General features: G+C 40.3%; 1 protein-coding gene across 4 annotated transcripts in view; it reads right to left on the bottom strand.

Moving 5' to 3' along the window:
• tent5c (terminal nucleotidyltransferase 5C) overlaps positions 1-11823 on the bottom strand; it is a 32401-nt gene extending 20578 nt beyond the window's left edge. For 2 of the 4 annotated variants that reach the window (XM_087992782.1, XM_043700943.2), the window contains exon 1: positions 11637-11790. Coding sequence is in view for 1 of the 4 variants with exons in the window: in XM_087992783.1 (XP_087848909.1) it covers positions 11346-11351 (6 nt within the window). In the remaining 3 variants the exon portion in view is untranslated. Of the gene's footprint in view, positions 1-11345; positions 11367-11636 lie in introns of those variants that run through there. The other 2 variants (XM_043700945.2, XM_087992783.1) reach the window with 2 other exon arrangements.
• Positions 11824-12490: the final 667 nt, after the last annotated feature.

Here is a 12490-nt window from a genome sequence, read left to right as displayed (position 1 = left end):
TCAAGGTGATCAGGGACTATGGGAATAGGGTAGAAAAGTGGACTTGAGGCAAAAGTTAATCCATAAACCTATTAAATGGTAAAGCTGTATAGTCCGTAATTTCTTATGTCCTTATTTTCCTTGTCTACGGGAGACTGATGCATAAGGTGAGGGCCCATAGTGTTCGAGGTGAGCTACTGGCATGAATTGAGGATTGGCTATCTGACAGAAGGCAGAGAGTGGGGATAAAAGGTTCTTTTTTGCAATGGCAGCCAGTGACAAGTGGTGTCCTGCACGGTTCAGTGTTGGGGCCGCAGCTGTTCACTTTATATATTAATGATTTGGATGAAGGAATTGGGGGCATTCCGGTGGAGTTTGCCGATGATACGGAGTTAGATGGACAGGCAGGTAGTTCTGAGGAGGTGGGGAGGCTGCAGAATGATTTAGACAGTTTAGGAGAGTGGTCCAGGAAATGGCTGATGAAATTCAAAGTGAGCAAATGCGAGGTCTTGCACTTTGTAAAAAAGAGTACAGGCATGGATTATTTTGTAAATGGTGAGAAAATTCATAAAGCTGAAGTACAGGATTCTCTAAAGGTTGACTTGCAAGTTGAATCCATGATCAAGAAAGTGAATGTAATGTTGTCATTTATCTCAAGGGTGTTGGAATATAAAAGCAGTGATGTGCTTCTGAGACTTTATGCAGCTCTGGTTAGGCCCAATTTAGAATACTGTGTCCAATTTTGGGCCCCGCACTTCAGGAAGGACATACTGGCACTGGAGAATGTCCAGCGGAGACTCATACGGATGATCCCTGGAATGGTAGGCCTAACATAAGATGAACGGCTGAGAATCCTGGGATTGTATTCATTAGAGTTTAGAAGGTTGAGGGGAGATCTAATAGAAACTTATAAGATAATGCATGGCTTAGAAAGGGTGCATGCTGGGAAGTTGTTTCCGTTAGGTGGGGAGACTAGGACCAGCAATTAGGGCACAGCCTTAGAATTAGAGGGGGTCAATTTAGAACAGAAATGAGGAGACATTTCTTCAACCAGAGAAGGTGGGCCTGTGGAATTATTGCCTCGGAGCGCAGTGGAGGCCAGGACATTAAATGTCTTCAAGGCAGATACTAATAAATTCTTGATCTCGCAAGGAATTAAGGGATACGGGGAGAGTGTGGGTAAGTGGAGTTGAAATGCCCATCAGCCATGATTAAATGGCGGACTGGACTCAATGGACTGAATGGCCTTACTTCCACTCATATGTCTTACGTTCTTATAGACATGCAACTTATAGTTGCCAGTAAACCACTTTGAGAGTCAGGCCAAACCTGAGGGGAGCTGTCAGATTTCCTGCCCTCAGTGACCTCAAGATTCATATACCCCGGCATGTGGAGACCAATTCCAGCGAATGTGCTGATCAGATTATTCTAGGTCCAACAGTCTTGATGACGGATCAGCATTGTGTTGTGGAATGCACACCGTTTAAAAAATACAGGAGTTGCCTTTGTCACTCAATACATCTGGATCTATCTTCAGCACTTAGACTCAGCATCTAACCAAGATATGTTTAAAGAGTGAGGCTGATGTTGCATAACTGCCCCTCAATATAACCTAAGTAACATGCAAGATATGGTCGTTATCTATCTGTCATCTTGTCATCCATCTGTCGCAAGTCCTGTTGAGATGAGCGAGTGATGTAGCAGCAGGTGAAGATTCATTGGCAGCTGTAGGTGTGAAACTGTACAGGGGCAGCTCAGGCCAGACGGTTGTTTCTTCACTGGAAGGAATTAAGATTCATTGACACCCCCCAACCCTGCAAGAGACTAAGCAGCCTTTTTCAGGACCAAACTGCTCATCTCCCTAGTTTGATTGAAACACACAAGATTCTAAGTAGCCTTGACATGGTGGAATGTGGAAAGGATGTAGGAGACTCTAGAATAAGTGGTCACTGTTTGAAAATAAGGGGAGAAATAAGGAAAACTTTATTTTCTTGTGCAGTTGACTCTTAACTACCCTCTGAAAGAACCTACCAAACCATTCAGTTCAAGGGGAATTGGTGACAGAAAGTGAATGTGGTTGTATCAACGTGCATGAAATATATGATACATATATAAAACTCATACACATATACAGGTGCCAGTCTAGTGATTCAACAGTTATTCCCCAGTGCCAGCTGGTCAACAATGCTCAGAGAAAAGCTCAAATTCTAGAAAGATGGGCTGAGCATTTTGACCAGTGTGTCAATCAGCCTTTATCTTCAAAGAAGAAGCAATGAAAAGGATGCCAACAACTGCTCTCTTAATGTTGCACCCACGTTGATAGAAATGGCAATACAATATCATCAAACTTTTAACCCTGAGCCAACAGATTGTCCAAATAAATTTGTCTGTGGTTTCCTGTTGGTTTGGAGCAGAATCCTCTGGGCACAAATCAGCCTTTTAGCAATTATTTATATACCCATTGGAAATCTACCAATTATTCCTGATGATGAACATAATGATTCTCTCCTTGAGGGACAAACAACATGCACCACAAACTCAAACCTATTCAAAATATTACATAATAGTGCTGGTACATATTTCATTCCAGTTTCTATCTGCCCATTTCACCACACTGACACCACCAATGGAATTATATCTCCCACATGTCATCCTTTGTAATTTTCTTTCTATGGCTTTATCCCATATTTCTGCAATTTCCTTCAGTCATACATTCTATTGTATAAACGCTACTTCTCTTCTCTAACATCCTGTGCATCCCTCTCTTTGCTTTCTCATTTGGCCAACCTTTAGCCACCTTGATACAATAGCAATATTTCTTCTGATTGTCCACCTCCTTCTTCAGCCACAGTTAATCTGAGAGTCTACTTGAAAGCTTAGATGGATGTGAAAGGTTTTATGGCACTATTTCAAGAAAGGGTACGGGTAAGATCTGTGGTATCCTGGACAATATTTATCCCTCATTCAACATTATTCACTGAACAACTCACTCAGTAAATATGCAAATGATCTGGTCATTACTATATTGCTGTTTGTGGAAGTTTGCTGAGCACAAATTAGCTGCTGTGTTTCCAGCAATACAACAATGATTACAAGGCAAAAATATTTCATTGCAGCACCCAAGCAGAAGAAAAATATCTATACAACGTTTTCAAGAAAAACAGGTACCCAATAAACACAATCCGCTGATTCCTCAGAAACAAACCCAAACAAGTAGACACAACACAACCAAAAACTATAGCCACATTACCTTACATCAAAGACATATCAGAAATGACTTCCAGACTACTCAGACCCCTTGGCATTATGGTAGCCCACAAACCTACCAACACAGTTAAACAGCGACGAATGAACCTAAAGGATCCATTAGATACTACCAGCAAAACTAACGTCATTTATGATATCATGCAAGAACTGTAAAAAACACTACATCGGATAAACTAGCAGGAAACTTGCCACTAGGGTACACGAACATCAACTGACCACTAAAAGACATGACCCACTATCACTAGTTTCTATACATACAGACAAAGAAGAACACCACTTTGATTGGGACAACACACACATCCTAGGACAGGAGAAACAAAGACATGCATGAATGCAAGTCTTTTTCTTTAAAAAAATTCACAAAATCTCGCTCTCTCTCTCTGGGTACAGTATGCATTTTCATATTTATTTATGAAGTAGCTCAATTTATGTTTGATGTCAAAGATAGTACATAGTTATACATGATTCGTGATTTATTAAAATATAACAAATTTAAAGTGGACAAAGCTGCGGGACCAAATGAGATACCCCAAGGATTTTAAAGGAAGTGAGAGTGGAATTTGCAGAGGCACTGGTCATAGTTTTTCCTAGACTCAGTTGGTACCAGAAGACAGGAACATTGCAAACAATACAATCTTGTTCAAGTAAGCTTGTGAGGATAAGCACAGCAATTACATATCAATCAGTTTAAGTTCAGTGGTGGACACTTCTAGAGATAATTATTAGGGATAGAATTAATAGTTACTTGGTAATAGGAAGAGTCAGCATGGATTTCTAAAGGGGATATCACCTGTAACTAAGTTTCTGGAGTTTTTTGAGGAGTAACAGAAATGCTTGATGAGGGTAATACTGCTAATGTGGTGTACACAGACTTTCGTAAGACATTTGGAACGGTGCCACCCAGAAGATTTGCAAGGAAAGTTATAAAAACAAAAGGATCACTAATAAATTGGCTTGGTGACAGGAAACAGAGAGTAATAGTCAATGAATACTTTTTGTGCCAATGGAAAATTTGTAATGGATTTCCACAAGGTTCAGTATTTGCTTTTCCTGATATATATTATTGGTCGTGCAGGGGGCAATTTGAAATGTTTCAGATGTCACAAAATGTTGATGAATAGTCAACTGTGAGGAGGACACTGTCAAACTCCAGAAGGGAATTGATAAGTTGGTGGAGTGGGCAGATAGGTGACAGATGGATTTCAGTGCAGAGAAGAGCGAGGTGATATGTTTTGGGTAGGAAGAACATTGAAAGACAATATAAAACAGGGGGTACAATTCTAAGGGAGCAACGTTGCAGGAGCAGAGAGACCTGGGTGTGGATGTGCACAGATCATTTAAAGTGACAGGACAGGGTAACGTGAGCAATAAGTAAAGCATATAATGTCCTCGGCTTTCTTAAATAAGGGCATAGAGTAGAAGAGTAGGGATGTAATGTTGAACTTGTATAAGTCACTTTTTGGACATCGGCTTCAGCATTGTCTACAGTTCTGGATGCGACAAATGAAAGATGTTAACTGGAGTGAATGCAAAAGCAGTTCAAGAATGGTTCAAGGAATGAAGAGTTTCACTAACGCGGGAGGATTGAAGAGAGAAGAAGGCTTACAGGGGGCCTGATAAAGATTTTCAAAATCATGAACAAGACTGGACAGAAGAGGTAGGGGGAAATTGTTCTCTCTTGCAAATGGCATAGATTAAAGTGATCTGCAAAAGAGACAAAGGTAAAGTGAAGAAAAACATTTTCATGTGAAAGTAGTTAGGGTATGGGATGTACTGCATGTAAATGTAGCGGTAGCAGGTTCAGTCAAGGTCTTCAAGAGAAGCACTGGATGATTATTTGGATAAAAATAATGGGCAAAGATATTGGGAAAAAACAGGAGTTTGGCATTAGGTAATGATATGTATTTAATGAGCCAATGCAGGTATGATGGACCAAATGGCCTCCTTCTACACCATAACAAATCTGTGCTCCTGTAATTGGTAATTACTTATAGTAGATTAACTGCCTAAAAATGCCATTGTTACAATTAAGAGTGGAGAAACATAACTGAACACTTAAAGTAAATTGAAATAATTAGGTTTACTGCACGTTATTAGTAAGATTCAAGATATGATGAAAGGAACAGACGATGGCTATTATTTCAGCTTAAAAATATAATAAAATATATTTAACAGTTAAAGTCATAACAATAAATAGTTAAAATCAAATGAATAAATAGGGATTTAAAAGCAAGTTATTGTATAGCTGTTAATTTGTGGAAAGCAAACAAATGAATTTTATTGAGATTGCTGGTCAATCCTGCTTGTAGTCTACTTCTGGTTCTCTATTTTACTAACTATCGCATTTCTACCCAGTGCCTCTCCCACAGAAAGTCTGTAACTAAGAACTCACCATCGAAAGAAATCATTAACTAGTCCTGTTTCGGATATAGTGTGGCTAAATTCCACCACAGATTTTATATATTTAGATTGTTTATGTCTTAATAAAATTATTATAATATGAATAGTTTCATAGCGCAATGTGTCTATGTCCTTGCCTCAACTCTGATAGATGGTAAAGAGCAAAGATACAGAAATGATAATACAAACTATAAACCCTATAACATCGTTTTTACTTTCACGCAGATATACCTCCAATTCTGTGTGTGTATAAGTGTGTAGTAAATGCTACGGTTTCCCACTCTGGATGTATTATGTGAATATCTTCACATGACATTTACCTCCCTCCCGTTTTGCACTGCCATTGGCATCCTTGCAGTGTCCCGCCCGAGTAAACCACTTGGAAAGTCAACAGTTTCTCTTACCAACTTGGATGATTCTTGAAACTTTTCAAGCTCCAAAATATATACGAGGAACAGAAGTACTTAAAACAAAACCACATCTTTAAACGTTTCAGATCTCTGGACATTCCAAGGTCGTCTTGCAATGTTGGCAAACCCTGGTTACCCAGAATAATTTAGTTCTTTTTAGCCAACCTGCTCGTCCGTGTAAACATCTTTAGGACAGATGGGACTCGAACCCAGATAAAGGGACAGTACCATTGCACCACAAAACGTTCTATCAAGGCATAGCACCGTGGTTAGCCCTCCTACCTCACAGCGCCAGAGACTCGGGTTCAATTCCCACCTCAGGCAACTATCTGTGCGCAGTTTGCACCTCCCCCCGTGTCTGCGTGGGTTTCCTCCCACAGCCCAAACATAATGTGCAGGTTAGGTGAATTGCTGGGCTGGAGGGCCTGTTTTCACACAATAAGTAATCTAAAAAAATTGCTTTGAACTGATCAGAAAGAATATTTTATATTCTTTATACATATTTACATTTCTTTAGTGGTCACTTCCAAGTAATAATTAAACCTAATTACATTTTCATTAGCTTATGCAGATAATGAGCACAGACTGTCGGAGTGGCTTTAGCTTTTATTTTCTTTGAATGAAACTTTGGTTCCACTTGATGACGCACAAAACTCCGCTCGGATTAAAATGCCAATTGTCACAATACTCATTCTCAAAACTTTAATGACCTTGCCCGGATATCCGGGGACCTGGAGATAACAGCTTTTGCGCACCTGGGCTGTTGGAGTACTGTCTCCGCGACAGGTTTTAAATGAGAGGGTTGTGCAATAAAACAAATTGTCCGCTTTGCAGTGGGGGCTAATAGGTAGAGGGCGACACAACAGGTTTGAATCTAGATTCCCCTCGCAGAATGCTGTTAGAATTGAAAAAAAATTATTTGTTTCAGTGCTTGGCAGATTTCTTTTAAAGTGTAGAAGACTTTCAACATTCTTGAGTTTCAAAATAACATTAGAGAACTTGTCGAATAGCTCCTGATTTGGAAAAGCGAACAAGAAGGTAGAGCTAAAGAGAAACCACAAAGCGGAGCCCAGAGAGTGGTTGAAACTAAAGCGGTTAGTCTTTATTTCTACACCCCCTCCGATTTTGGACAAAAAAAAAGCCGATAGATCTTTTTTTCCCCAGAATTGCGGTTAACATTTGCCTCCCCAAGTACCCCAATGTTGAATCATATTATAGGGATGGAGCGAGAATGCAATCTCTCTGCAGTACTGGATTCTAAATACCAACAAATCAGTTCCAGCGCCTCAGTTAGTCAGACTCAACGTGCGCATCCAGCCAATTCACAACATTAAGGAATTATTATGGAGGTGAGGGAGGCCATTCGGCACGTCTAGTCTCTACCAGCTCGTGTAAGTTGCAATATGCAACCAGTTCATTTGTTTAAGGAACATGCTCTTTATCAATCATGTCCCCGATGCTTTCTGCCAGTTTTAGGTTGAACTTTGAAAAGTTACTTGGAAATGGAAACTAAAGGGATGGCTTGAATGTAAGATAGGTTTGGAGGGGAAATTCTGTTATTTTGCTCCGTTTGAGGAAATGGTAACCCATACTGTCAGTGGTAAGCATTATGATCCGCCTTGCAAAGAGCTTTTACTCAGTTTCTACGTAGAGGGTTACATTAAACTCGGAGCTGTGGGGATGGGCGAGCTGGGTGAACCCTTCCAATGGGTAAGGAACTTACTGAAAAATAAGGTCTAAACTGCTCAATCTCTCTACATAAGATAAATTCCTCATCTCTGGAATCAATCTAGTGAATCTTCTCTGAACTGCCTCCAAAGCAATTATACCCTCCCCCCCCCCCCCGCCCCTTACGTAAAGAGGCCGCAACTGTGTGCAATACTCCAGGTACTGTCTCATTAATGCCATGTATGATTGCAGTAACACTCGCAAACTTGTATGTTCTGTTCCTTGAGCAATACATACCAAAATTCCATTTGCTTTCCTTAATATATGTTGTTACCTGCACAGTAGTTTTCTGCCATTCATGCAGAGGACACCAGTATTCCTTTACACTGAAACAGGTGGAGGTATCTCGTTATTTAGTTAACATGCTGTGCTTCCATTCTTCTGACCAAACTAGATTGCCTCACACTTATCCACAGTAAGCTCTATCTACCAAATTTTGGTCCATTCACCTAAACTAGCCATATCGATTTGTAAATTTCTTATTTCTACAGTCATAGAGATGTACAGCATGGAAACAGACTCTTCAGTCCAACCCGTCCATGCCGACCAGATATCCCAACCCAATCTAGTCCCACCTGCCTGCACCCGGCCCATATTCCTCCAAACCCTTCCTATTCATATACCCATCCAAATGCCTCTTAAATATTGCAATTGTACCAGCCTCCACCACTTCCTCCGGCAGCTCATTCCATACTCGTACCACCCTCTGTGTGAAAAAGTTGCTCCTCAGGTCTCTTTTATATTTTTCCCCTCTCACCATAAACCTATGCCCTCTAGTTCTGGAGTCCCTGACCCCAGGGAAAAGACTTTGCCTATTTACCCTATCCATGCCCCTCATAAATAGTTACAACTCACTTTCCCACTTGTTTTAGTGTCATCTGTAAATTTGGCTGTAGTACTTTCTATCCCCGCATCCAAGTGAATGGATTGTAAATAGTTGGAGTCCAAGGACCAAGCTCCCCACTAGTTATGGCTTGCCAACCAGAACAAGACATTTATCCTTCTGTTGGTTAGCCAATCCTCGATCCAAGTGAATAAAATTACCCCAACCCCATGTGACTTACCTTGTGTACTAACCTTCTGTGACACCTTATCAAATGCTTTCTGGAATTGTAGCCTGGGTTCAAGTTCCACCTGCTCCAGAGGTGTGTAATAATAATATTTCTGATCATAGATTCCTGTTTTGAAAGGTGCCCACCAACTCAGGGTGAAGTTGAAAGAGACCTCTTAATAAGTTCCACTTTATACAACTCTAATCAATGCAGGACAACCATCATCCTCTTGTGGGACATAGGTTTGAGGATCAAATTGTGATCAATTGAGAATCAACTGCTCTATTTCAATCCCCATCTTTATGCTGCATTCAGATCTGATCGACAAATAAGAAAAATAATCAGGCTCAAAAGACAGTGTCAAAAGCAGAAAGTACTGCAAAGGTGTAGCTGGTCTGGCAGATCTGTGGAGAGAAATCAGAGTTAACATTTTGGGTTCAGGGACCCTTCCTCAGAGGAAAGGTCCCTGAACCTGAAACAGGGTTAACTCCAATTTCTTTCCACCGATGCTACTAGACCTGCTGTGCCTTTTCAGCAATTTCTGTTTTTGTTTCTAATTTACAGCATCTGCAGTTCTTTCAGTTTCCATAGACAGTGTATCTGTGCGACTTGCCTAAACTCCAGTGCCAGGGATCCAAGTTCTCAAAGAAATATCAGCTTTTCAGACAAAAATGGAGATCTTAAAGGTGATTATAATGTGTTCTGAAAAAGTGTTAAGGTTACTAAAAAAAAAGTAACCTTTCACATTAAACTGTGGGAGTAGAACCAAGGTAAGCACGTCTTATACCTTGGCATGTGCTGTCATTTATAAGTTAATGCTCGACCTGCTTGGCTGTGCTATGAATGCACCTTCCTTTCTAGCAGCTCCTGGCCTAGGTTTTAAACCCAAAGCGCTGGTTCAAAGGCACAGACACGACCAAATGTGCCACAAGACCTCTTGGGTATCTATGAAAATATGAAAGTAGATGTCATATCAGGAAATTCCTCTTCATAAAAAGGATCAAATTTTTGTCATTGATTTAACGACCAAAAGAGTAATAGGTTGAATAATTCAAAGTATGTTACAATTTGGAGGCGCTAAAATATCTTCTTTGTATGCATTATAATCGTCCAAGAGAACTTTGTGGGTTGTTATCTCGCCATCCTTTGAAGCAGTAAACAAGAATTTACAATAAAATAGCGTTTCTCTAAGACAGAAACGTTGCAAGGCGCATCATGGGAACAGTGTAAGGCAACGTTTTGTATTATACTTGTTGCTTCCTCTAGTATGGGAGACTATCTTCTCAAACATACAAATGTTTCGAGACAGATATCTCTTTACTACCGTAAACACTTTAGCGGGGTTTCCCGTGTCAGTTTTTAAATTACTTGTTGATGTAGATTTGAGGTTAGCTGACGAATTAAGTTAAAAAGTAACATTCACCCCTATCGCTCGTGTACTGCTACTCCTTTACAGTGCGAACTTCATAATAACCCCTATGCCTTGTATTACCCTTTGTTCCCACCAGGCTGCGCTCAGCCTTCTCGGTTTCAAAATTTAAAGTTTTAGTCGTTCAAGTCCATCTGCTGTTACAAAGTGTTCTTGTCTTGCTAATCAGATTTGTAAAGGACCTTGCCTTTTTTAAATATCTTTTTTTACATGTAATACTGTACACACAGATCTCACCAAAGTACATGCAGTTCGTATTTTTCACAGAATTGCCAAGACTACAGAACGTCTTTGATATGATTAAAGATTTCAGTTTTTCTCGTTTTGTTTTACAGTTTGACGTAAATGTACATGGACTTTTGTAAAGAATCGTTTTTAAGAATCGTTTATGATGGGGAGTGGTGGGGGGAAGGAAGGTAACTGACAATTCATATGCATCGTTCCCAATCAGCTGTGTCAGGTCCAACGGTTCGCTAGTTCCAGTCCCATAGCTGCCCACGTTTTACACTATTTTAAAATAAGGACCTTTCTCACAGTCCAGAGTATAGATTCAGGAACAGATCCAGACGTGCTGTTTTTATTTCGCTGTTAATATAGTCATAGATGTGCAGAACGACGTGTTCTTTTTAAGTAAATCTGTCACCAGACAGCAATTTGCACATCATAAAATTTTGAAAGCGGCTTTTACTTGAAGTGCTCGCGTTTCGTCTCATAATCTAGGCATGTGTGTATCCATACAAAAATAAAGCTTGACAGATATAATCGGCTTAGATTCTTGTTAAAGAGCCTGCTGCTTCACATCTTTATAAAATTTGCAAACATATTTCGGATCAAAGTGAAGTGACAATTTAGTATTCGCTTTACATTTTTCGGTTTAATAAACCAGTCTTGCAGGAGAAATAAAACTTTCTGTTGGATTAAGGGTCAGTGGCTAATGCACCAGTAAGGTTTACTATTCACAAAACTCTTTTTTTCTAAGAAAGACAGTGACAGCGCTTGCAAATGCATCAGAGTTCCGTCTTACCTGCTCCTTCGAATGCCATAACTTAGACACTTATAAGATGATTCTATTCTTCTTACCTTCATACATTTTATTGTAATTCTTTCAAGTTGAAGTAGGTATGTGCTTGACGCTTTTTAGGAAAAAAGACACATGCTTTTCAAAGTACAACGCAGAAGTTGTTAATTAACGTTACCTTATTTAAGCATTTCCATTATATATAGATACATGCTGTCTATGTATAAATTAGGTGTTCGTATCCTTGTCTGACACTGTTTAAAAATAGTATTTGCTGATTCAGGACATTAATGGTGGCGCTGTCTGCGGTGAAATGTGACAGAGATTACAGCAAGCTCTGCGGTCTTACTCACCCCTGCAAATAGAGCAATGGAATTGCTGACCAAACTTTCTTTGCTGCTCAGAAAGTCACTGGCAACGCTTCGTAAGTGGAATGTAACATGATTTTTGTTATTTAAAAAAAAATCGTGTCCCGGGCTAAGTTCCACGTGAAGTCCTTGTCGGGCAACTTTGTGAGGCTCCTCAGTCTGGGCGCTTGTATGGTCCACCTATAAATATGATCGGTGTGTCCGCATCAGCCTGTATAAATGGGATCCCAGCTGCAGCACCCGCCGTGCTCCGTACGTAAACATATCTCCATGGAGATAGATTCGTCAGACCTGTGGGGTGAAAGCCAACCTGTCAGCCTGTAGCTGGTGACAACACACCCTCTGCTGTCGGTACAGGCAAACAGCAGCAACTCCCGACCCACTGTCAACTCCGCCACAAAGCATTCGGGTCCGGCTTCTGCCTGCAGTAGTTTGGATTCCTCGTGTGCCTTTCTCCTCACCTTCGCACCGGAATTATCACACTTCGAACGGGATTTTGGAAACTTCCTGTTGAATCCAGTAGAGTTGGAAAGGGGCGAGAAGTGTAAATAGTAGACTGTGGCTATCAATCTCGTAGAGCTGACATTTTTCTTCTTTTCCACGATTGTGTCGTACAAATTGGGAAAACTATAAATAGGGGACACACTTTAAGAATGAGACTTTAAAATGAGATTATTTTCTTACAGTCAGAGGGTTGTTGTCAGCGGGCATCTCTTTGAAAGTAGTGGAGGCTGTGCCATTGAACTGACACTATGCAGAGTCAGATTTTTTTTGATAGACATGGAAGTCAAGGGTTATGAAAAGCAAACAGGAAAATACAATGGGATCAGCATTATCTT

The sequence above is a fragment of the Chiloscyllium plagiosum genome, unplaced genomic scaffold (assembly GCF_037043375.1).
Source record: "Chiloscyllium plagiosum isolate Xiang-an unplaced genomic scaffold, Cpla_swu_hap1 HiC_scaffold_12, whole genome shotgun sequence".
NCBI lineage: Eukaryota > Metazoa > Chordata > Chondrichthyes > Orectolobiformes > Hemiscylliidae > Chiloscyllium > Chiloscyllium plagiosum.
Note: the sequence above shows the minus strand (reverse complement) of the source record. Positions and strands in the feature narration are given on the sequence as shown.